A 27,282-nucleotide genomic window follows, 5' to 3' on the forward strand; every position below is an offset into this window, starting at 1 on the left:
ATGACTTTAGCAATCGATTAAATATTTTAAGTAAAGAACAGACCTGAACATCTAGAAACAAATTTAACATTCTATAGTTCTCTCTCCAAGGAAAAGGAAATGCATTTAAAGTATTGCAAGATTGTAACAGAATTCAAAACGCTGCCAATTTACCCATCTGCCGAACGGCATTTAAACTACCTAACAACAAAGTTCGATATAAACTCACCTAATGAGTAATTTTTCTTAGATATTTAACATTAAATCACGTAAGTTTAACATATCTATAGCTTTCATTTTCGGACTAAGTTTTAATGTAGATTGGCATTGGCAGGTCTGTTTTAAAATTTCAATTTCACATTACAACTTTAACTGTATAATATTTACATTCAAATTATGAGATTAGAGCTCCATCCATTTACACTCACATACATATGTACATATATACATACAATACGAGTATAATAACGCCATAGTCTTAATATCTCTAGGGGACTTTGTTGAGAAGGCAAGCGAGTGTTAATGTAATTTCTAATCTTTGGTTCGTTAAAAGCAGCATACTCACAAACAGTAGACATCGATTATACACTGAAAGAATGCAGATAAAACAGAAGAAATAGAAACAGGCTCTCTACAAGGCAACGTCACACTACACTTGAACAAATGCTGCGTAGATATAATATTAGAGTAAAACACTTTAATATTTCCTAATCAGAATTTCATATTGCAGATGAAATTAAGTAGCATACAGTTGTTCGATGACTTGTTCTCTGAAGTGAGTTTACACGGACACACAAACACACACACAGATACACACACACACACAGCAGCAATTGCAGCAGTTGAAGTTGAAATATCGTTTATTTACATGGGCAGCCACGTCAACCTTAAATAATTTAGTGCATATTTGAATAGAAGCAAATTGAGTAAGCATAAAAAGAAACCCATAGAAATACGATTACTATATCTACACACACACACACACATTCACATATATACACTCACACACACACACGTTTGTGTGTATAGAGTACATATTAACATAGTATAGATATTCACATAAAGAAAAGAATGTATGTAGATCTTATTTACATGGATGGGGCTGATGCCAAACAGTCGCTTCCAAGGAGCAACTGCATCTTGAAACCAGCCCCATATCGCATATATGTAGTATAACATATGTGTATGTGTATGTATTTACTATGTATGCCTATTATACAATATATATATATATACATATATACATACATACATATACATTAATAAATATATATACATATATATTTTATTTGGAGCACCAACAAACAGATCGAGCATATTCATTTTCAGTTGAAGATCATTTCGATTGTGATCTGTTCGTTGGGGTTTTTCCATAGTTAAGTCGAAATAAAGCATTACCTCATACTTTAAATACTTATGATAATGGTTAAACGTAGAACTTTATGCATATGATACGCGTATAGGCATCGTATTCATACATACATACATACATAACATACACACTCACATTTATACACACATATAGATATATATATATATATACATATATATAGTATATAACTTATACAGTTTTTTTGTAGCAATTGTCAACTGAATAGGATTTATGAATTTATTTAAATATTAACGAATTGTTTGTTGTAAAGCAAAAAAACGAATATGTGGAAATGCAATTAAAAAGTTGAGTCCCCACTTCCCCTCCTTCTTTCCTCAAAAAAAACACTTCCCCGATGATTCCGGAACTCCCCATCTATTTAATACAAATATACATATACATAGATCTTATATGCATATATATATTTATATATATATACATATATATTGATAGAGATATTATTTCGATTGTTCTTTGCTATTTGTACATTTGGGCACTGTAAAAACTAATAATAAAGCTAAACATAAAAACCAATATAAGATAAATAACAGCTTGCTAAATGAAGTTATATAGAAACCGCGCAAAAGTTTATCAAAACAAAAAAAAAAATAAATAAAAAATAAAAATAAATATATATATATATACTTACATATATATATATATACAATGAAACGACGTTATTTATACATACATATATACGCCTATGGAAACATGCGAAAAATCACTATTATATACAAAAACAAAAAAAAACAAGATAAAAATAAAAACAAAAAATATACATACATTAATAGAAATATATATACATACATGGATATGTATATAAGTATATGCATCTGTATGTGTATATTATATACAATACTTATTTACATTGCATATTTTAGCGTTTTATTCGAAAGTAAACCAAAATGAAATTCAGTAAAACGAGATGAAAACCAAAAAAATTTAAAAAACAAAAATAATAAAAAAAGTGTAGAAGTGAGGCAAACGCTAAACAAAGTGTTATTTTTAACTAAACAAAGGCAAAGAAAAAAAATGAATTAAACAATATTTATACACAAGGACAAGCAAATGCATGTTGAAAGTTAAAATGAAAAAAATGAGAAAATATAATTATATATATATATATATATTAACAATAAATATGCGCATTAAGAATCTTTTACACCGCTGTAAATGTCAAGCATAACGTAGAGAATTACTCGCAAATACTTTTAATTATCACTTTTCATTTTCCACTCCACCCACACATTCTGTATTTACATTCGTCGCAATTTATTTTACGTTTCCACGCTCCAAAAAGCTTTGCAATTTCCTTCCATACAGTCTGCACATTTCACTTTCTCCCTTGATCTATCTCTCTATCTCTCTCGCTATTACTCTTTTACACGGCAACAAAAAATGGCTTTCAAATTTCACAGCTTCTCGAACATACCTAAAATCTAAAAAAAAAATAAAAGTAAAAATAAAAAACTCTGCCAAACAAAGCTAAATAAAGAAAAAAGATCAAATTCAAACACTCACTTCTTATTTCAAAATAGCAACCAACTATCATCAAATCCGAAAGATTATAATATAGTCATATAACTAAATATGCATAATAACAAATGTAACAAGAAGAAAAAAAAACTAATTAAATAATACAAAAAATTCATGAATTGAAAATGCAAAAATAATAAATAAAAATCATAAAAGAAATGCTTATTTTATATATTCAAACATACAACAATAAACAAAACTGACCATTGAAAACATAATACTAAATTATATACATATACAAATAAAAAAAATATCAGATTTATATACATTACATATATATGATTTTAAACGATGGTAAATTAACAAAATTAATTAAGCAGATGAGAACATTTTTCCAATTTTAATAGTTTTCAATGGATGCAGCCGAGAAACAGCTAGAAATGCGCATTATTATTAATTAATTTAATATACATTATATATATATACATATATATTATTATTATTATATATATATATATATATATATCTACTATTAAAAAGAAAAAGAAAATGAAACTTATAAATATACACAGTAAAGAAAAGAAACAAAAAAAGAACAAGCGAAATACATTTTAAAACAATGAAAAGAAAACACTCAAATAAAAAACAAAAACGAAACAAAACAAAAAAAAAAAACATAAATTTAATTGAAGTTTTAATTGGTTGGGAAAAATAACAACGAAAATGTTCATTTCCGATTGTTGTCGATTAACGTCTGCAGATTTTGAGACTATGAAATATGCCCCTTAATGTATGCTACATTTTTTGTCACCGTCACAAGTTCAGCGTATTTCGCATACGCCATGTAGTCCACGGTATTATACGAAATTTGAAATTTTTTATTAATTAAATTATTTTTCTAATTTCAATAGATAATGGTTGGTTGGTTGCAAACAACAAAAAAAGTCAAACTCTCTTAAGATTTTACTTTTGGTCAGAAAAAGTGGTAAAATTTCCTATACTGCTTGGGTTTGAGAAACTTGTTTTTATTCCTTTGATGAAATCGAAACATGTTTTATACCCTCTACCTAGGAACATTTCCTACCCTTTAAATTATATATATTTTTGATCAGCGTTAACAGGCGAGACGAATTTAGAGTTTTTCTATGGTTTATTTTGAATGTAGTACTATATCGATATACCAAATGGTGGTATATTAATTTGGTATATTTTTAGAATATGGTTGTATTGAGATTGGAGTTCTCTCACAGTCGACCCATTTTAAGTATATATATTCTTGATCAGTAGGCGAGACGATATAGAATTTAGGTATTTTTTGTACTCTATGGTATATTTTAAATATAGTACTATATCGATATAAAGCAAATATCGGCTTCTGTACCTTTTTTTAAAGTTTTTTTTTGCGGTATATTAATTTGGTATATTTTTAGAATATGATTTTAGTGAGATTGTCTTCTTGTTTTTATATCCGCTATCCATAGGGTAGAAAGGTATTACTGAAGCAGGTTTTTGATACATACAATAATAAATAAATTTGGTTGCGATCAGATAAAAAATGTACAAGTTATTTTTAAAATTCTTTTGTAAGAGGGAAAACGCCTACTTACAACGGTTCTCAGTAGCTTTGGCTGATAATTCCATATATTTTGTACTCCATGCTAGTAATATACCAATAGTATTTTTGCGTGTATTCCAAATGGGTATCGGGTATCTCACAGGCAAGCACACTCGGATGTACTATGGAGCATTTTCCATTTTAGCTGGCATTTAATATTACGAGTAAGCCATAAGAGATTTTTTACTGTAGTTTTTGGTATTATGTTACTATAATCCCAAGGAATGTATTATAGAAAAGTAGGTGTGGCAACACCTCTACCGCCCACAAAAATCTGAAAAAATTGAATATTACGGACACCTGTGGAGTTAGTATTATAAAATTTTTACACCAATATGTACTTACGTTTCAGAATTCGACAAGCCCATTACAATTTTTCCCCGCCCCTTCCGCCCTCAAAATTTTGAAAAAATTTTATATTTTAAGCAATTTTAGAGACATAATATAAATCCTAGCCCGGATGTGCACTGCAAATTTTGTGCCGATCGGATCAAAAACATGGAAGTTATTCACAAAACATTGCTTCAGACGGCCCTTCTCTCTATTTCTTACAAAACTTTGGAAAACGTGAGGTTCTCTGAAAAAAAATGGGAATTGCGCCAATTGTGCGCAAAAATGCAGCAAAAGATAACTATTGATGTATTAAGAATTGATAACACTACAACATACATTTGAAGTTATTGCTAACTTATGCTAACTTCATTTTCAAAATCCTTTCCAAAGTTAAAAATTGTTCTTCAAAATCCAGCTGAAAAAGCTTTTAAAAATTTTCAAAATATTAGTATAAACACACACAATTTGATTAATTATTTACATTTAACATATAGTAAAAAAATGTGAAATTATTATCCTTCACTTCTTTTTTTTGTTAATAGCTTTCAACATAAATAAATGAATAACAAAGTTCACTGAAAAAAAATACGCAAACTTAGCGCGCCTACTTTCGGATGCAACAGCTGACTTTACAGCTGTTATGCTCAAAAGAGCTGTTATATATACATGTTTTTGGTATGCGCTATAACAGTTTGATGTTCTGTTAATGCACATTAACATTTATCTAATTGGAACACTTTTCAAAAACGCCTAAATGCCAGCTAAAATGGAAAATGCCCCATAGTGGATTGTAGCGTTATTAATTTTTTTACTTGCTATCTTCATTAAATTTCCAATTCCTCCATCCGCAAATAAATATCGACACTCATAATTAGCAGGGTTGGTGACAGTTTTCTATTTTTTATTAAAGCTCTGATTAATTTGTTGTCTACTTTTCAGAATATTTTCGTATTGACACCCTGCAACAATTTATAGAATATTTCATTTTACTTGTGTTACAAATATAATATATGTATATGTATATGTATTTTTGTCTTTAGTACTTTGTACTTGTATTGTGTTTATTGTGGCATTGTCTTTATAGTGCTTTGAGCATTGCTAGTATTGGAGCTTCGTAATAAAATAAAAATCATTGTTGATGTATAGTAAAAAGTATTTGCATATATTTGTAATTGTTTGTTTTGCATTATAATTTAACAAAAACAACAAAAAACGACGAAAAAATATGTATAATATAATGTATAACAATAGTAATAATTAGCATGCAAATGTGTATACAAATGTGAGTCTACGTTTCTAGATACTAGAAGTAGAGTGCAAAAAAAACGTATGTAGGTATGTATATGTATGTAGATATTGCTAAAGGTTGACTACAAACTAGGACATGGCACTAAGTCTATTCAAAAAAAAAAAAAACATAAATATCTTTTGTGAATTTGTCGCCAGCCAGCTCTAGGACAGGCGAAGCGTGAGGGGAGATGTGGATGTTGATGCAGATGCAGATGCAGATGCCGCGGGAGAAAGTCACACTCAAACGGACTTGATGAGACGATCCTGTCGCTCAAACATTTTCGTCTTGTTCGCCAGCGTATCAGCCGCAGTGGCAATGACACCGTTTGTGGTAAGAGCAGCTGTGGCTGCGGCATCGGCAACGCGAGCCTGCTGCAACTGGTCCTGGGTGAGCGTGGTGAGGCATTCGCGGAACGCAAGCAGGAACTCATCGGCGTTCTCCAGATTGAAGCACATGGGTGGCTTTAGCTTGATCACATTGTCGTTGGGCCCATCGCTGGAGACGAGCACCTTGTGCAGCTGCTTCATGCGATTGACGACCCAATGGGCGCCCTTAGTGTCCGGAATGCGTGCATCGCGATCGGTGACCAACTCAATGCCCACAAACAAGCCGAGGCCACGCACATCGCCAACGCAATCGAACTCCTGCTTCAGCTGGCTGCACTCGCGCAGCAGATAATCGCCCAGCTGATGGGCATTCTGCTGCAGTCCCTCCTCATCGATGATCCGCATCACCGCATTGGCAATGGCGCACGACACCGGATTGCCGCCGTACGTATTGAAATAGGCCACGCCCGTGGCATGGAATGCCTGCGCAATCTCTGGCGTGGTCACCACAGCGCCCACCGGATGACCGTTGCCCATCGGCTTGGCCACGCACACAATGTCGGGCACCACGTTCTGTGTCTCGAATGCCCAATAGTGGCTGCCCACACGGCCAAAGCCCACCTGCACCTCGTCGGCGATGCACACTCCGCCAGCCTGATGCACGGCGTCGTACACACGCTGGAAGTAGCCGGCGGGCGGCAATATCTGTCCGCCACAGCTCTGCAGGCTCTCGGCAATGAAGGCTGCAACGCCCTCACCCTTTGCCATCTGGCGCTCGCAAATGTCCGCAATGGGCTGTGCGTAGAGCAGTCCGAGATCGGCGTTGGGGAACTCCTTGTCCGTGTACTGGCCGCCATAGATGTCGGGACAGGGAGCCACATGCACGTAGTCCGGTTTCTTCTCGCCGCCGGGCTGATTGAATTTGTACGGCGAGATCTCCATCACGGACTGCAAATGACCGTGGTAGGCACTGTAAATAGAGAGAGAGAGAGAGAGAGAGAGAGAGATACGAATTAAAGCAACACTGCCTGGCATTTGCATTGTGTTTGTCGACTTACTGGTCGAGTGTGATCACATCCTGACGCTTGGTGTAGTTGCGTGCCAGACGCAGCGCCAAATCGTTGGCCTCCGAGCCGGAGTTGACAAAGAAGCAAACGGAGAGCGGCGACGGCATCTTGCTGGTCAAGGTCTTGGCGCACTGCACCAGCTCATCGTGCAGGAAGCGATTGTTTGTCGAGATGGTGGCCATCTGGAGAGCTCCAGCGCGCACCACTTCAGGATGGCAATGACCCACTGCAAGAAGAAGCAAAAGAAGAAAGAGCGCTGGTTAAAAAAGTGTCCTTTTATATAGTGTGTGTACTTAGAGGAGAAGTGTGATTAAAAAGACAAATTTTACATTTCGAGCTTAGCAACAACAAATTTCCTTTCTTTTCTTTTCTCTACCCTTCCATTCCCTTCCTTTCTTTTCCTTTCCCTTCCGCCCCTTGCTTTCCCTTTCTTTCCCTATCTTTCCATAAATTTCCCTTTCTTTCCCTTAACGTTCCTTTGCTTTCCATTGCACTCAAAACAACTCAGGAATATAATTGATAACCAATCTTATGTCTATTTGATTAAACTATATTTATTGCCTTTACAATTTTGGGAAACTTTGAAAACAGATGCGGCCTTCAGTTCTACCAAATGATTGTTATAATATCGAACAGTTAAATGTGGCATATGAGTTGAGGCTTTTTAATCAAAAATTCCACTTGGCTCCAGCTATGCTTGTAAATGTTTATTTTAGCAAAAAGGTGCAAAAATTACCAAAAAAAAAAAAGAACAGAATAGATTTCATATCTCTGATTCATTCGATAGCCGCTAAGTTGAGGCCATGGCAACAAAATATTCACGTGCTGTTACCCAACACGATTCTCCGTTTATCAGCAGTAGTTTCTTTTGTTTTTGGGGTGAGGACTGAAATAGATTTCGTCATGGTCAAGTGGCGGGCTGTCTGGGCACGTGTTATCAACAGCAAAGAGGCAAACAAACAAACAACAAATTTTTTGGACATTGGCAATTGAACAAACGGCATCGCGTGTGTTTCACGTGATTCTCGACACTGAGAGTTGAGGGCGAAACCCCCAAAAAAAAAAGAAAAGCAAATATGTATTAACTGCAGGAGTGAGCGTAATCTTTAGCAGCACTGTAAAGAATAAATCCGGCCCCGCGGGTTCGTTTTTATCGCATGCATCGCTGCTGGTGTCGGGGCCTGAGAATAGCATTTTGGACCCGGGCCTGTCTTATGAACGCGCTCACTTCTCATGCCTCCTACTACCCCCTCACCCTCACCCTCACCCTCGCCTTCCCCCTCCCCATCCTCCTGCTCATCCACAGGCATCGTTGGCGTTGATGCGCAAACGTTTGATAACAAAAATACTCTGATCGAATATACTAAATACACTCAGTGTATTATCGATGGGATAGTACTACATAGTCCGGTCGAATCTGGACCGACATCTGGCTGGCTGGCTGGTTGACTGGCTGACTGGCTCGACAGCTCGCCTTGCACTCGCCCACACACTGCCAAATCACGTGAATCTCTCTCAGTGGGCCGTGTGCTTATTTTTAGGCGTACGACTGTTTAGCTAAAGCTTGTGATTGCGCCGTTCATCGCACGTCTCGAACACTCACACTCTTACACTCTGCTACACAATTCGGGGTAAATATAGAGAGTGAAATTGGTTTGCTGATTGATTAAATTTAGTTAAATTCAATTAATGTTTATTTATAAAAGTTAAAGTTAATTGTAATATTTGATCACCTATTGTTATTCCCAGTCAAAAAGAAGATTCAATAAATAAAAAGTTTAAAACAAATTATAAAAGTCGGTAGATTATTTTTTAAGCAAAGCGAAGATATTTTCTATGTATCCATAACTGGTTTTTCAAATTATTTTAATGTAATTCGAAAACATCTGAAATTGGTGAAAGCAACAAATCAGTTCTAAAAGGCAATGACATCAAATTTTTAAATAATTTAATATTTCTGAATCCTGCTTCTACGCATAAATTTTAAATTGATTTAAAAAAAACAATCTAAAAGATTGAGATTTTGATGTATATATTTTTGTTTTTAATATAGTTGTTGTCCTTGTTATTATGATGCACCTAAAAATAGCGATTAAACCACATAGCTAAAGTGCTTGACTTGTTCGTTATCAGCTTGTTTTGAGTTTCAATATTTTGCTGACGTGTGTAAAAAGATTCGCCAAGCACTGTTGTTTGGCTTTTCGCAACATCTTCGCACATTATTATTATCTATGATTGTGTTTTTCTTTGGTTTATATAGATGTGTATGTTTTTTTTTGTCAATGTACGCGTCTGACCGCGTTTTCATTGAATGGGAGGCGGGGTGTTTTTCACATTATCTTGCACAGAATTTTCCACTCGCAACGGACGCCAGCTGATTGCTCAGTTTGTTAGACTTGAGCAAATATTGAAAGTAGACTATGAGCACAGACACGGACAGCTGGACAGCTGGACGGTCAGTTAGCTGGACAATTGGACAAAGTGCGTAGCGATTTGCTTGTTGTTGTTATCTCAAGTACATTTCCACTCGGCACGAGACGTTCACATGTTGCCAGCGAGCAGCAATAAGCAGCGAGCAGCCAGTTCCAGGCCAGTGATTGCTGATAAGCAGAACTACTAGTAGAATGCTCGCCTCGGATAGTCTGTCGTCGTTGTCGTTGAAAAGTAGCACGAGATCAAACAACGCACGACGTTTCATAATAAACAATAATAAATTGTTAATGCCCGCCTTCTGCTGTGGTTGTTGCAGCAACACGTGCACACGTTGCTCGCTCAGCTTATCACGTTTGAAGTGGAAGTGCGAGAATTGTAGTTTGCTTGTCGTACTCGTATCACGTTTGCAACCTGTGTCTTTTGAATATGAATAGCCTCGACTGTTAAGCCATATCTAATAGATTTGTCAAGTTATTTTTAACGGCAAACAAACAACTGATGACACAATTTGTAAGCTGCATTCGTTTGAATTCGTTCGATTAGATTGGACGGACTGAGTTGGCAATATGCGTTGTGGAAATTGAAATTGCAATTGCAATTGCATTCAATGCAATTGATTGTGTTGTCCCCTTTGCTGAACGCCCTTATCAGCGGCTACTAATATAATTTTAGTACAGCCCGAAAATAGTCGCTATAAATAGTTAATGTACTGGGACAACGCGCTTATCGGACAACGTTGGGAACATCTGTTATCAGCAGCCCGAGCCGTTATTACGTGCCCTATTAATGCTTATTTCGCGCTTTATGCTAATTTTGTCTCAAAATTTGCTGCTCTTCCCAATGAAATTGAAAATTTTCCATTCAAGGCTGTAACCTAGTAACATCAACAGCAACAGTTAACAGCTAACATTAACATTAACAGCAACAGCTGGCTTGCTGGCTGTAATAACAGAGCAGTGCATTCGACTGTTGGGTTAACAGAATGTTATGCGTAACAGTGCGATTGACACGGCGCTGACACTTACATAATGTTGTTGTGGGAAATCTTAATGGAAATTTCCGTTTAAAAATAAATCAAAATCAAAATAAAGAAAAAAAAGGGGGCACAGTCGCTTGAGAGAGATTGAGGTTACTCAATTTGCAAAATTGGCGAATTGCGCGCTCACGTCAATCTCAGTTATTATTTGTTATTGCTGATGTTATTGTTATTGTTATTGCTAATGTTATTATTGTCACCCCCCGCGACGACGTCAGAGCGAGAAAGTGTATCTATGTTAATCACACCACACATCTGGATGACTGGCTGGCGGCATTGCCGTGTGTCGGGGCCCGAAATGAGCGAGCGAGCTGGCGTAAGCGGCCAGCATCTAATAATACGTATACGATACGTAGGCCGGCCCCGGCCCAGCACAGCACAGCACAGAGACCCAAACGACGTGTGTGATAAGGCTGAGTCAGTTTTTGCGCCAGCCCAGCTAGCCCAGCCAGCCAGCCAGCCAGCCATCCACTCGAATTAAATCGAAATACAACAAAAAAAATAAAACAAAACAAAAAAACATTGCTCAATCGGGGCCTGAACATGCCGCCGATGTCTGGGCCTGCTGCGGCCATGGTCCGCGTGGGGGCAACCTTGAACTTGGCCACGCAGTTTTGGTCACACAAAAGCACAATTATGAAATTCAAACACACACATTGTAGTGCATATCATATTCATCATCGTCATCAACACGGTTCCTATTCCAAACATCCCCGCGACAAATTTGTAACTACGCAAGGGGCAGCTTTTTTGGTTTTTGGTGTATATATCAGCGTTTATATTAAATTATTATATTGTTATGATTGGCGATTATTTTTGTGTTTCTGTGGACCCGGGCCTGTGTGAGTGACGAGCCCATCATTTCATCGGGCCCCGGTTGAGCCGCCCACAAAACACACCAACAAAAAAACAAAAGATGAATCTTTGTCAAGTCGCGATTATATATACTACTTAGGAGAATATATTACTTTAAAGTAAAGTGCGCTGGAACTTACCATGTGCCACATTATTGATGCAGTCCAGATAGCGCGTGCCCTCCTCATCAAACATGTACTGACCCTGTCCGCGAACTATTTTCAATGGATCAGATCGATAGAAGAGTTGGCAGGCTTGTCTATAAATTTGGCATTTTTGCGTGTGTTTTTTTTTCGGTTGGTTGGTTGGTGCAGGATTTTAGAATTTGAAGTGCAATTTGAAATAAAAAAAAAGAAGAACAAATCTGTGGTTTTTGTGTGTTTCTCCCATAAAAGAAATGAACTTAAATTAAGCTAAATCATGGTGAAAATGCGAAAAGCGAAATGTGATCATGTTATGCATGATTATTATGAATGCACAAATAAATGCTGTTGAGTACGACGCAGTGCAATGCACTTATCGTCGGTGCAACAAAGTTGATCGTTATGACGTCGTTGTAACGGCATCATGCGATGGTAACATGTCGGGGCCTAGCCATCGTAGTGTGATAATGATAACAATATCAAATAGTGGTTATGATGACGGGGGATAATAGTCTATGTAACTGTCTGCTGTTGCAACTCTTTTGGCGTCTTTTGGCCCCTCGGCCATAAACATTTACGAGATGATTTACGGCGAAACTTTTCATTTCGTTCTATTTAGCACACATTTGAAATAGGCAAGTAAATAAATGAAATAGAATATACTATACTATACTATACTATACTATGTGATTTATGTAGGTGTGTCTTTGTGTGCATTTAGCGTTTGTTGACGACGCTGTTGAACGCTGAGCGAGAAATATCAAATCGATAAAGGCCAAAAATAAATGCGGCTACTTTCGGCAAATTCGCGAGTGGCGCGACGGCCAAAAAAACAACAAACAACACAACTTGTGCTGTTGGCAAGCAAAGGCTTTGCTTCGCTCTTGCGGCATGTGGCATGCGGCAGCTGATGACTGTTTTGGGGGATGCCGCTTTGTTGACCTTGACAGCGAAACCGCTTGACGGTCACACACAGCATAACAGAAACTGCAGCTGCCACTGCAAGTGCAAGTGCAAGTGCAGCATAACAGACCGACAGTAAAGTGTATCGAATGCATGATTAACTTCGTGAATATGTGGATGCAAAAGTATTTCTTAATTACTTAAATTACTATAATACTAACCCAATGTGCTTGTTGCGCAGCTTAATCGTGTCCGATTTGGACAATTGCTGGCTGGCCACCGATTGCATTTGTTCACTTGCGAAAGGCATATTGACTGTGATTGACTGAATGACTTTTGGGATTTGAAAATTGAGAATTTCACTTGAAAATGCGCGCACTTTACTACTGAGGTTCCGGCAAGGACTGCTTGCTCAGAACTGAATTCTTAAAAAGGCTCTGTGTACTGTTGTTTACTGTAACTGTTACTGTTACTGTTGTTGAGCGCCGGGACGTATTTAACGTCTTTGGGTGCTTAGAAATTGTCGCCGAATGACAAATTCTATGCGAGAGTAGAGCTATTTTATAACAGTGGCCGTCGCGTCGTCGGCCACGACCAGCCCAGCCCACTCTATAGCCATGTGTATACGTATGTATGTATGTATGTATGTATACACGCGATTGCATACATACATACATTGCTGTTGCTGTTGCTGTCGCTGCGACGACAGCTGCTGGCTGCTGCTAATGCTTTTGCTTTTGCTCTCTGTTAATGCGGTAATACTGGCTGGCTAACGCTCTGTTACTGTTAAGCATCGCTTTCTGCGAGTCTCTTCGTGCCTGTGTGTGTGTGTGTGTGTGTGTGTGTGTGTGTGTGTGTGAATGCGTGTAAGTGGCGGCAACACACACGTGACTATCACTCAGTGTTATTGTCTCTCTCTTTCTACGCTTTGCTCTGTGTGCGCGCTCGCTTCTACGCCTGCCCTGCGTATGTGTGTCTGTGTGTGTGTGCGTCCATGTGATAACAGCAGCAGCAAGCGTGAATGCAGCCACAACGTGGGCAAGGCAACAACAAAAAGCACCGCTATTACAGCAACAACAGCTCAAGTTCGATCAACCAACCAGCAGCGCCCTGCCCTTGTTGTTCCTGTTATTAGTGATGCGCACGTGCGTGGGCCCGCTAAGCACGACTACTAACAGAACGTAACAGAACGTGTCTGTCCATGACTTCATCGACATAAGCATAACTGTAATATATACCTAATTATCTGCTGATAATCTAGAACAATTGATGACATCTGAATTATTATGTCACGCTGTTCATTTTCATTCAATAATTGCCGGTGGACGTATATTTAGCGTTTGCCGTTTTGTAAAACAACGATTTTTGTATACCAAAAAATAATAAATATTTACTATTCGAAATTATTTTTAATGAGAATGTAGTCCTTGAAAAATAAAGTAATAACAGAAACTAAAAAGAACAGTATCCGCAAGGAAAGTGCCTGTAGTGCCTACTATTGCAAAATTGTCAAATAAAATATTTACATAAGTTAATTAATTAACATATCCATCACAATCATAATGTACATAATCACTATATACAGCTGCAGAGTCACTGAGAACAAGCTGTCAGAGCGCAATGCAAAATGCAATATAATAGCGGGGACAGAAACCCCGAGTGTCGTCTGTTTTCGAATTTCGAACAACTGAACTGTCCGTTCAATTCGAATTGCTGCAGCCTCTAAGTATGCTACAAAAATATTTGCATACATTTATTAAATATAAAAGCAAAGATTTGCACTGTTTGAACTTAATAGATCGTACATATTGGTGTGAAGTGTAATTAAATTAATTCATTAAAATTGTTTCTTGTTTTATTGTTAGATATGATAATCCTTTTGGGTTTCACAAATATCGTCACTAAGAAATCGAAGCCTTACACTTTGCTATCATCCAAAAGTGATCGCAGTAATGTGAAATAGCTCATTGATGTGCTCAGAATCTGAAAAAGTGAAATTAACATCAGAATTTCATTAAATTATTTCAAACATACCGCAGTAAAACTTTGAAGCGATAATGTGGAAAACTTAAAAGTTGTTATCCGCACTGGTCTCTGACTACACATTATCATAAATTGCAAATTCGTTCGAAATTCTGAGTTCGTGTAGGCACATATAGTGTTATCTTTATTTTGCACGCCGTCCCAATCGCAATTGTACAGATGCCAGGCAGTGATAGTCGACTAGTTTTCAGAGTGCCATGAAAAAAATTGCATCATTATTAAATGATCAAAAACTTAAGAAAAACTAAGATAGAGGTGTTATTAGTTAATTAATTAACTATTAAGAAATACGACTTGTTCGCTTTTATTTTACAGTATAAAATTGATTTATGTAATTATATTTATATTAAATACTATTCACTGTACAAATTCAAATGTCTCGATGAGATTCATTACAAAATATCGAAATATTTTCTTATTACTTACGTGCTGTATTAGTAAATCCCCATTTTTACAAATGATATACAACTGAGATATTGCCGAGGATATATAAATAATGAACTTCATATAGTCTCCAATAAACATGTATTTACTCTATGAAAAGAAAATGCAATTCAAATATTATAAAACGCTTGAAATGCAAAAACTTACAGTCACCAGCTGAAATCCCACCATGCATATTAGAAGCGCCGAGATGATAAGATTAATAAGTAGAATTGGGCTAAAGAAATCTTCCAATCGTTTAGCAAAACTATAAATTTTAAAAACATTTATAATGAAATGTTTTCTTAATGAGATTATTTATTTATTTATTTTAAAGCATAGATTATAAATTAATTTAATAAACTGGCATAGATTTACTATGTACTGCTGGCTGTTTTCGTCTTTTGCTAATTTAATGAAATATATTTTATTGGTCGGATGTAATATATATCGGAGTAGGGTCTTCATTTGCGATAGATTATAATATTTAGTAACCAACTATGTATAATAATTATATGTATATCTTAGCTTCACACATGTCCAACGATTTTCCCGTCTTAATTGCTTAATTGTGTAATGTAATGTTTAATGAACATTATGATTCGACCATTAATTTTACTTGTGAGATACTCGCTACGCAATTAAAAAAGAGGCAAAACAGAGCGGTATTATTCTTAAAATATGCCAAACTAATATACCAAAAAATACTGTAATGTACCAAAGGCTATATCGATACACTAATACATATGTAAAATATAGACATCGCTATATTACAGTATTTTTTGGTATATTCGTTTGGTATAATTTCAAAATATACCGTAGAGTAGAAGCAGTCGCTTTTGAAATTTGTATCTAATCGCAACCAAATTTTCAGAAATCAATAGAACAAAAATCTTGAAAAATAAAAAGTGCTCTCAAAAATATTATATCTATCTAACTCTATCTCTATTTCGATGTTCATACGGAGTTGGAGTTGGAGATGCCTCCTTTTACATGTTATATTCTCACCTACCTATTTTAAGTTTTAGGGAAATATGTACCTCCTAACCCAATTTCATTGACAAACATAAATAACCAAGATTCCATTGGAAAGATTGTAAATAAAACTTACCAAATTATTTTGTTATGCTGCCTCGCACAGGAATGCAATTCTAAAGTTTGGTTTCGTTGTAATTTGGTAATATCAGCATTGTTCGATGAGTTTGCCTTTGTCATGACTATTAAAACTTCGACGCGTTCATGAAGTAAGCGAAATTGTCCGCAAGTGTACGTTATAAAGAATCCAAATAGAGAGTCCTCAGCAAAAAGTGTCGTAACCACACAAATGCCCGCATATGATGTAAACAAATAGGTTGCCGCATAACTCATCCAATTTCTATATGGATTGAATGGAAATCCCATTTTGTAAGGGAATGGTTTGTCTTCAGCGTTCATGCCAAAATCCGAAAAGAGTTGAACCAATGGGAGAATGCAATACATAAGTATGAGGCAGGATAGCAGCATTGTCATTACCCGGAAAGTAATCATTCGTTTTCGACACTCCTTAGTAATGTGAACACTTTTGTTGCTAATGTGAGATAATAATCGGATTACAAAAAAAAACAACAAAATATATTTCTTATTATTTCTTATTATGTGCATATATTTATTGTAGCTAGGATGATTTTAATGGAATTTGTTAACCTGTGTATTAGTGATGTGAAAGCAGCATTATAATATACTGAAATTATAGTGATTTTAGTATAATAAAATACTAAAAATACGTCATAAACCTAGTTGTAGTTACCCAAAAAAATGTTGAACCGTACATTAATAATGTAAAACCAGCTTGTATACTATTATGTACTGAAAGCAAAATGAATTTGGTATTATAATATACCTTAAAATACATCATAAGCCGAGTTGTAATGACTTAGAAATTGGTAAACCTGTTAATTAATAATGTAAAACCCGCTTGAATATTATAAAATACCATAAGATATGTAATTACCAGCTTTAAGACTACCATAAAATGAAAATAAAGTGAATTTGGTATAATAAAATACCATTCAATATGTAATAAGCCATGCACTTTATAAGGCCAACTAACGAAGTTAAGCTGCACCTCAATTTATCATTATTTCTATTAAATTTGAATTATTTATGTAGACGAATATATGGACAAGAATAAATGAAACACTTTTTAGAATAAAACACATAGCTTAAAGAAAATCAATTTAATTTTTCCATTTACTTACTCTGGTATCCATATATTACTGACAAATTCTTGAACTAATTCTCGAAGCTGGTTCTGATTAAGACGCAAGTGTAGTAAGCGAACAAAATTTAGAACACCCATTAAAGTAGTACAACAATTCTCGGTAAGCATTATAATGTCTCCAAAGTGGTCTATTAAAAACGATGTCTGGAAGCTGATTGTTATTCCCACTGAAACAATCACATACCACGACCAACACGAATAGGCCTTGCGAAAGAAGTTTTCTCCACGTACTGCGCCATTTTTAACATCATATTCCAATGGCCAAGAGCCATTTAATTTTAGCCAAATACATTGAAATGGCATGTAAAAATTTGAGTGCTCATCCGATTTAGGATTGAACATTATCGACAGAGTAGTTGTTCACTTCTACTTTAGTCGTATATTGTGAAATTCTTTTTATAATGCCTCCCATCGGCTCATGAGTTAGTATATGAAACACAAGTAGAATAAATAATGCGTCAATTATAAACGCACTTAATGCTTTTTTTTTGTCAACTGCTTATCTGCTTATAATCACCACCAATAACATCAACTACAAATAGAATAATTAATTCGTAAATTACCTACAAAGAATAGCTATGTACATTTAAGTTTTGTCTATAAGACCTCTTTACTCTTCAATTTTGTCTGTAATATTTACACTAAATAAAACGTTCCGTTCAAAGCCTTATTTTAAGTAGATTTTCTGTTGGCATTCACTTATTTGAAATGAACAGGTCTTCAATATAGTAAAGTATAAATCAGTATATAAAAAACACGTTGTCCTGACTTGCTGCTTACTAAGTAACTCGAATTAATGCATAGCCCCAAGTATTTGGAAAACAGTATTTGAGCATTTCTACAGCTTTAAATTCTAAGTATTCGTATGACATATTCAAAGACTACGAAGGTATACATTTTTTGTGCTGCATCCAAGTTTTTACCAGTTGCATGGATTGCAGCATTATCCTTTTGCAAAGTCCATAATAATAGTTCGGGAGTTGATTAGGCCAGGAAACGGATATCCGAGCCTGATTGTTCCCTTTATTTTTAAGGTTGGTAGAATTTAACGCCGCCATCTACTCGTCAGCAAATATTAATGTGACCAAAGTTTTCAGTTTTTTTCATTCAAATTTATTATTATTTCATATTTATTGTATTCGATTATATTTAGTTTATTTTACAATTTGTATTACTTGGTTTACTAGTCTAAATTAGGTTTAGTTCATTTTACAATATTTATTATGAACAATTTAGAAACTTTTAATTTCGTGTAATTTTAGTTTATTATAATACATTAATTATTTACTAATTGGCCTTATGCCTTTATGCTTTAACTCTATATAATGGGCCAAATTTGACGTGATAAACTTGTTTCTCCTAAATGAAAATGAACTACAAGAAATATCAAACTACACGTGCCGCATACATGACAGCAAGATAGCAAGAGCCACTAACTCTTATTACCGAAAATTATACGATTAGTCTTAAGCTTAAAGAGCAGTTATATTGCAATTCACTCTCGTGTGTTTATTTAAAAACTTTGTTATATTCGGCGTTGACCTTAGGCTATTTTGCCCGTTGACTCTACGTAAGTGGCGCAGCCGGTAGGATAGCAGAAATTTCGATGCGATAGCTAGACTATTCAATTCCCGCAACTCCGCTAAAGAATCGAGAAAACCAACAACTCGCGCAAACTCTAATTTAATCCGCCAAGTTACCCCACAAAAAAAAAAAGCACTGGGGCGATTATACCCAAGTGACAAAAATAAAACCTCTCTAGAATTCGTTGGAGATATAAATCCAAAAGGTTCTCCTATAAAAACGAAAGTGCTAGAAGTTTTTGAAGAAACATTATATAGGATAATTTAATTAAACGATAAGATAAAAAAATAAGAACATACGTGGAAAACCAAGTAGACCTAAGTGAATCCGTTAAAAAATAAAAATAAAAATAAATAAAATATCAATTATAATTATAACCAACGAAACTAAAATTATCAAAGACTCAACCAATCCGATCTTTCAACCAACCCGATTTTTCAACCAATCTGACATCTCAACTAAGCCTACACTTCAACCAATCTGATACAACTACCAAACACCGAAAAGTATACAACATGGCACAAGGGCAATCTGCTCAACCGAACCTGATGCAAGCACCACCACCAATAATAGTACTATCGGATGCTAATATGAACCTAATACAACGACAAATACATGCCGTCGAGGCCTCCAATGATGATCCGAGTGCGCTTTAAACTTTCATAAGCCGCATTGATTTTATATTAACATTATACCAAACTACTGATGAACGGCAGAAATTGATCATCTTTGGGCACATCGGAAGGAACATCAGCGGAGAAGTAATCCGTACACTAGGAATGACGAACCTCACAAGCTGGTGTAGTATGGGCATATATACATAAACAGCAACACAAAGTTGCATTAAATAAATAACCAAACTTCAGCGGACTTGAGTCCCCAGCAACACAAAGTTGCATTATGTAAACAATTAAATTCCAGTGGACGTGAAATAAGATCACCCACTTATTGCTGCACGCGAAGACAGCGTTCAAGCTAAGTCAGCGTTCCCACGCTGACCGCTTTCAATACATATATGCCCATAAGACTCTCTCTCCCTAACATAGCATATAAGATATATATATGTACAGCTACTCTTCTGTCGCTGTCAACGGCAGCGCAGTAGCATTCACACATTATGTACTTAGCCTAAGTTCAGATAATCATTTTCAAATAAAGAACAATAATAAACCTACCACAGAAGAGCACTGACGTGCTGTGTTACTTTATTAACTCAATAACGGAAAACCTATTATTATATGGCGACCGTGACCAAGAGCTAAGGCTCTTCGGAAGAAGAAAAACCAAAACAAATATTTTCTAAATGAAATCAATAAGTGTATTCGGGAAATAAAAAACACAGGAAAACTGACTGAAGAACATAAAGCTCAATGCTTAAAAGTTCTCAGTTCATTCGGTAAAAGACTACATAATACTAGTGTTAGACACAGTATTATAATAGAAGTACCAACTGAAATATCCAAAATAGCGGAATTCGACGAAAGCCAGCTAAAAGAACTGGACGAGTCACAACCGCTAGAGGATTTGGATATCGAAAGCGATATCAAATCCATAGAAGAGATAAAAGAAAATATATTACAACTAGCTACAATAAACATGGCCAATACAGTGGAAGCTCAGAGAGCATACCTTAAACAGGTATCGGGCACAATACCTGAATTCGATGGTAAGAAACTCCATCTAAACAGGTTTGTGACAGCATTAAAGTTGACGGATCTAACTAAAGGAGATCAGGAAGCTTTAGCCATAGAAGTCATCAAGACCAAAATTATTGGACCATTGATGTATAAAGTCGAACATGTGTAGTATGTGCATATATACATAAACAGCAACACAAAGTTGAATTAAATAAATAACCAAACTTCAGCGGACTTGAATCCCCAGCAACACAAAGTTGCATTACGTAAACAATTAAATTCCAGTGGACGTGAAATAAGATCACTCACTTAGTGCTGCACGCAAAGACAGCATTCAAGCTAAGTCAGCATTCCCACGCTGACCGCTTTCAATACATATATGCCCATAAGACTCTCTCTCCCTAACATAGCATATAAGATATATATATGTACATACTCTTCTGCCACTGCCAACGGCAGCGCAGTAGCATTCACACATTGTGTACTTAGGCTAAGTCCATATAATGATTTCAAATAAAGAACAATCATAAATCTACCACAGAAGAGCACTGACGTGCTGTGTTGCTTAATAACATAACATAAAACCTATTATTATACATGCGACATCAATACAAGCAATAATTAACATATTGACATATAGGTGAATCACCTGACGTTATAAAAGCCAAGTTAATGAATGCCCAACAAAAAGGCAAAACCGCGTCCCAGTACGCTACCGAAATAGACAACATGCGTAAGCAGCTCGAAGCAGCCGATAGTGCCGACAAATTCGCGACAAAAGATATCGGTCGATATCGGCAATGATCAAAAACTGTGCCAATGAGTCTCTCAAAATGATCTTAACAGCGGGTACATTTAGTACATTCAATGATGCAATGGAAAAATATATACATTGCAGTACAGAAATGACCGGCAATTCTAACACAGTCTTATTCTATATTATATATATAGAATATTATATTATATTATAATGACAACTATCGCGGTAGAGGCAGAAATAATTACAACCAGAATGATATCCAAGGTTATAACAATAATAACAGAGGTCGCGGAAGCTATCGCGGCCGTGGTAATAATAGAGGCGGAGGTAACCGAAGGGGTAACCAAAGCCAAAATAACAATCAAAATCAAAATGACAATAACATCCGAAATGTGCGTAACGTACAATCGGAAAACAGCCAAACCCCCTTAAGCAATCAGCAGTAAAGGTGTTTAAATTTAACCTAAATCTGAGTATTTTCATTAAAGCAAAAAACTACAAAACAAACACAGTTCTTACATTATTAATAGACACAGGTGCAGACATTTCATTGCTAAAAAACAAAGCAAATGAATACAACAACTTAAATTTCAGTAATATATCAAATATTACAGGTATTGGGCAAGGAACCATACAGTCTATAGGAGCAATCGATCGTGACTTACGCATTCAGGATGTTCTAGTACCACATGAATTTCATGTAGTGTCTAAGAATTTTCCGATACCATGCGATGGCATAATCGGTTTAGATTTCATTAAATAATACAATTGCATATTAGAATTTCAAAGCATTCAAGACTGGTTCATAATAAGACCCAATAAGTTCAATAGACATATAAACATTCCAATTTTACACAACTTAGATTCCAACACATTATTATTGCCAGATAGCCAATACCAGAAATCGCTGGACAAGTTAAAAAATTAATAGATGATGGAATTCTTGAACCATCAATGGTTCCGAATATAATAGTCCATTACTTTTGGTTCCAAAGAATCCACTTCCGAATTCATCGGAAAAGAGATGACGATTAGCAGTAGACTATCGTCAAATAAATAAGAAACTATTATCAGACAAATTTCCACTTCCAAGAATAGAAGATACTCTTGATCAATTAGGAAGAGCAAAATATTTTTCTGGATTCCACCAGATAGAACTAGAAAAAAAGTATAGAGATATAACATCATTTTCATCAGCCAACGGCTCATATCGTTTCACGCGACTACCATACGGACAGAAAATAGCACCAAACTCTTTCCAACGTATGATGACATTTGCATTCTCTGGTCTTGAACCATCGCAACCATTTCTCTATATAGATGATTTAGTAGTAATAGGCTGTGCAGAAAAAAATATGCTCAAAAATTTAACAAATGTATTCCAGCTATGTAGACAACATAATCTGAAACTACATCCTGGGAAATGTTCTTTCTTAATGAAAGAAGTCACATATTTAGGTCATAAATGTACCGATAAAGGTATACTCCCAGATGACACCAAATATGAAGTTATAGATAAATATCCTATACCAACAGATGCAGACAGTGCTAGACGTTTCGTAGCCTTCTGTAAAAATTACAGACATTTCATTAAACATTTTCCACTTAACGAGGCTTTGCAAAAAGAATGTCCAATTCGAATGGACAGCAGAATGCAATAGTGGATTCGAATATTTAAAAAAGGAATTAATGAAACCAACAATATTACAGTACCCAGATTTCAGCAAAGAATTTTGCATAACGACCGATGCTAGTAAACACGCATGCGGAGCGGTACTTACACAAGACCACAATGGTCAACAACTTCCAGTGGCATACGCTTCAAGAATGTTCACTCAAGGTGAAAGTAATAAGTCCACTACAGAACAAGAATTAGCGGCCATTCATTGGGCCATAAATCATTTTCGACCATACATATATGGCAAGCATTTCATGGTAAAAAGCGATCATAGACCATTGTCATACCTATTCTCTATGAAAAATCCGAGTTCCAAACTCACTCGCATGAGGCTGGACTTAGAAGAGTATGACTTTACAGTAGAATATCTTAAGGGGAAAGATAACCATATTGCGGACGCATTGTCACGCATAACAATAAAAGAATTAAAAACAATTAATAGAGAAATATTAAAAGAAACTACTAGATCAAAATAGGCAACGCAGACATGGCATTGGAATCGTACACTGTTCCTCTAAATTGGGAAGCCATTTCGAAATGTCTCACATTACATTACGCAGACAAACGCGACATTAGTACTTTAGAATACCAGATGACAACAATAACACAAGCACCTAACCAGACAGTGGAAGAATTCCACCAGGCAGTTTATAAACATCAGTCCCTAATCCTTAACAAAATAAATTGCATGAAGTTAGGCAATGAAGCAAAACAACACCTGACCAAGATGTACAGAGATAAAGCTCTGGACACCTTTGTTAGAAGCTTTCGTGGTGATCTATCACGTCTTCTTGGCATAAAAGAACCAACCGATTTTCCTTCTGCTTTACATTTATGTTTAAAGCTAGAAAATCAAGCATTCCGTTCCAACCATGCAATTGGACAACAAAACGTTTTTAGGAATTCACCTCAGAGGTTAGCACCAACACCGCGTCAAACTCCTATCCCAAGCAATCTAGTTTTCCAACTTAGAACACAACACCCTCCAAGAAACAATATGCAGATCCCTTCTATGATCCCCAGAACAAATAATTTTGGGCAGTTTCAAAATAGACCATTCTTTCCTAATCCAACCAATCCATTCGGACAGATTTTCAACCCACAATATCAACCACCACGACAGATTGCAATTAAACCTCAACCAAAACCTGAACCAATGGACTGTAGTATGCGTACATATGTATATACATACATATAAATAAGACTGCAACACTGTGTTGTTATGCCAACAATGCATTGCAACAACAACATTGCAATGTTTACATTAACAGCGACTTTGTCGCTAACGCTAAGTGCCCTCTGCACATAATCAAGTGCATTCGATATATGATCCGCACGTGATAGCAGCGACCGCCCAAATGGCTAAGTCAGCGTTCTCACGCTTGACCGTCGCTATGTACACATATGTGTGCGAGTTACCACCACTGCTTCTTCCCCTACCTCTGTCTCGCCTCCGCCCAACAAACCGCTACGAGCGACCCATATGGGTCACTCGGTATGTTAACATTGTTGCAACATTGTTGACATCCGCTGGATATGCTGATCCACGTCTGGACTATTTTGCCGACTAAGCGAAATAGCCCAACGGCAGCGATCAAGCCAGCTGCCTTTCGAAATCCGCCGACAATGCAGATTTCGATTCCATTCCATATTCCATGTACCATAGAACCTAAGCATTTTTATAATAAAGAATTATTCTCAACAAGCAATTCAAACAAGAAGGTTGTCATATCTTGGAACTCAATCTCATAATTTTATTATAACTTGGACTCAAGACTCATAACTCGCGCATAACTCTTCCTCTCGACATACTTACATATTGTTATGATATATATATAATATATATAATATATGAAAACGAACAACAATCACAATGGCCCAATCGAATATTGAGTTCATTAACACGACATCAAAGCTTATACCAGTTTTCGATGGCAAAGCCGAAAACTTAACAAGTTTTCTTGATGCATTAAACATTGTGGACTCAATAAAAGGCGAACACGAACAATTAGCTGTGTCGATGATAAATACAAAGCTAAAGGGTGTTGCCAGATTCTAAAAAGGCAACTCAACCAAGAAGGTTTATTCTTATTTGAAAACTCAAGCTTTTATTTCATCATTAATTCACCAACATTGGGACTCAAATACCATAACTGGCGCAGCCGCATTTCGAACAATCTCCCGGAGGATGAGGATACCAATATTATTTCTAATTAAATGAAAAACACAACAACACTACATTACCGGTCTATCACACAGCACCTAATTGTGCTAACACAATTCAATCCGGCTCATTGTCCAAATAAAACGGCGAGTAAGCCATCAAGTTAATAAACTGAGCTACTTTTAAGCCACATAAACACACACACACACTCACACACTATTATAGATAGATATACACATACACTTTGAACACAGATTAATTATATTAAAAGTTCAGTACTCGAACACCTTTTTATTTAATGTCGACGATCAAAGGCAAACTTTTACCTAGTATCAGAACCAGAGCAACGAGTAACTTGCCTGAAAATAGTGCACCAAACTCTAATCAGGACCTATTACCTAGGGCACCTAGTGATACTTCTAATATGAACTCTTCCTCCAGTTCCCCACCGCCTAACCAGAATATGACAATTGACCGACCATCCGACATTTTTCAATCCTTGAGAGTCCTAGACCAAATTAGATTTTTGAAGGATTTTGACGGTAAGCCCGAGGATCTTAACGATTTCATATCAAATGTAGAAGAGATTCTACTGTTCATCAGGGGAACTGATCAGACCCCCTACGGACAAATGCTTCTCAGGGCAATTAGGAACAAAATTGAAGGGAAAGCCAACGACATTCTGAAGGAGGTAGGAACTATGTACATTGGCGGAAAACGAAGAGTTCGAACCATTATTGGTTAAGACTAAAAAACAAATGTTTTCCAGTGCAAGTCTGCACGTATTCTTGACGGGCCTAAGAGGTCCACTTGGAGGCACGATTAGGTCTATAAAACCAGAGAATCTCAGAGAAGCTTATAGATTGGCAATTAAGAAAAGGGATATTTATCTGGACAAAAACACAATAAAGAGAAGACAAAAAAAATGGATGTTCTAGTACCACATGAATTTCATGTAGTACCTGAGAATTTTCCGATACCATGCGATGGCATAATCGGTTTAGATTTCATTAAAAAATACAATTGCATATTAGAATTTCAAAGCATTCAAGACTGGTTCATGATAAGACCCAATAAGTTCAATAGACATATAAACATTCCAATTTAACACAACTTAGATTCCAACACATTATTATTGCCAGATAGCCAATACCAGAAATCGCTGGACAAGTTAAAAAATTAATAGATGATGGAATTCTTGAACCATCAATGGTTCCGAATATAATAGTCCATTACTTTTGGTTCCAAAGAATCCACTTCCGAATTCATCGGAAAAGAGATGACGATTAGCAGTAGACTATCGTCAAATAAATAAGAAACTATTATCAGACAAATTTCCACTTCCAAGAATAGAAGATACTCTTGATCAATTAGGAAGAGCAAAATATTTTTCTGGATTCCACCAGATAGAACTAGAAAAAAAGTATAGAGATATAACATCATTTTCATCAGCCAACGGCTCATATCGTTTCACGCGACTACCATACGGACAGAAAATAGCACCAAACTCTTTCCAACGTATGATGACATTTGCATTCTCTGGTCTTGAACCATCGCAACCATTTCTCTATATAGATGATTTAGTAGTAATAGGCTGTGCAGAAAAACATATGCTCAAAAATTTAACAAATGTATTCGAGCTATGTAGACAACATAATCTGAAAGTACATCCTGGGAAATGTTCTTTCTTTATGAAAGAAGTCACATATTTAGGTCACAAATGTACCGATAAAGGTATACTCCCAGATGACACCAAATATGAAGTTATAGATAAATATCCTATACCAACAGATGCAGACAGTGCTAGACGTTTCGTAGCCTTCTGTAAAAATTACAGACATTTCATTAAACATTTTCCACTTAACGAGGCTTTGCAAAAAGAATGTCCAATTCGAATGGACAGC

General features: G+C 36.0%; 2 protein-coding genes across 2 annotated transcripts; both read right to left on the reverse strand.

The window, feature by feature from the left end:
* Positions 1-5,916: 5,916 nt before the first annotated feature.
* On the reverse strand, positions 5,917-13,371 carry LOC133847954 (alanine--glyoxylate aminotransferase 2-like). Its single transcript, XM_062283301.1, has 4 exons — positions 13,051-13,371; positions 11,924-12,042; positions 7,451-7,685; positions 5,917-7,362 (listed from the first exon to the last, which is right to left on the reverse strand). Exons 1-4 carry the CDS (start codon positions 13,137-13,139, stop codon positions 6,306-6,308), a joined length of 1,500 nt encoding a protein of 499 aa, XP_062139285.1. The 5' UTR covers positions 13,140-13,371; the 3' UTR covers positions 5,917-6,305.
* Positions 13,372-14,084: 713 nt separating this feature from the next.
* LOC133848266 (odorant receptor 13a) lies at positions 14,085-17,897 on the reverse strand. Its single transcript, XM_062283761.1, has 6 exons — positions 17,533-17,897; positions 16,407-16,862; positions 15,464-15,563; positions 15,299-15,406; positions 14,864-15,052; positions 14,085-14,812 (listed from the first exon to the last, which is right to left on the reverse strand). The coding sequence occupies exons 1-6, from the start codon at positions 17,895-17,897 to the stop codon at positions 14,747-14,749; spliced, it is 1,284 nt and encodes a 427-aa protein (XP_062139745.1). The 3' UTR covers positions 14,085-14,746.
* Positions 17,898-27,282: the final 9,385 nt, after the last annotated feature.

Source organism: Drosophila sulfurigaster, chromosome X (genome assembly GCF_023558435.1).
Source record: "Drosophila sulfurigaster albostrigata strain 15112-1811.04 chromosome X, ASM2355843v2, whole genome shotgun sequence".
In the NCBI taxonomy this organism is placed as follows: Eukaryota; Metazoa; Arthropoda; class Insecta; order Diptera; family Drosophilidae; genus Drosophila; species Drosophila sulfurigaster.

What these genes read in the sequence shown, in the direction of transcription:
- LOC133847954 (XM_062283301.1), bottom strand. Translation starts at nt 13,139, where the DNA reads ATGCCTTTCGCAAGTGAACAAATGCAATCGGTGGCCAGCCAGCAATTG. An exon ending in CTGCGCAACAAGCACATTGG is followed by an intron (nt 12,043 to 13,050) that starts GTTAGTATTATA and finishes CCAAATTTATAG; the next exon opens with ACAAGCCTGCCAACTCTTCT. An exon ending in CATCAATAATGTGGCACATG is followed by an intron (nt 7,686 to 11,923) that starts GTAAGTTCCAGC and finishes TTCTTCTTGCAG; the next exon opens with TGGGTCATTGCCATCCTGAA.
- LOC133848266 (XM_062283761.1), bottom strand. Translation starts at nt 17,897, where the DNA reads ATGTTCAATCCTAAATCGGATGAGCACTCAAATTTTTACATGCCATTT. An exon ending in AGTAATATATGGATACCAGA is followed by an intron (nt 16,863 to 17,532) that starts GTAAGTAAATGG and finishes ATCTCACATTAG; the next exon opens with CAACAAAAGTGTTCACATTA. An exon ending in GGGATTTACTAATACAGCAC is followed by an intron (nt 15,053 to 15,298) that starts GTAAGTAATAAG and finishes TCTGAAAACTAG; the next exon opens with TCGACTATCACTGCCTGGCA.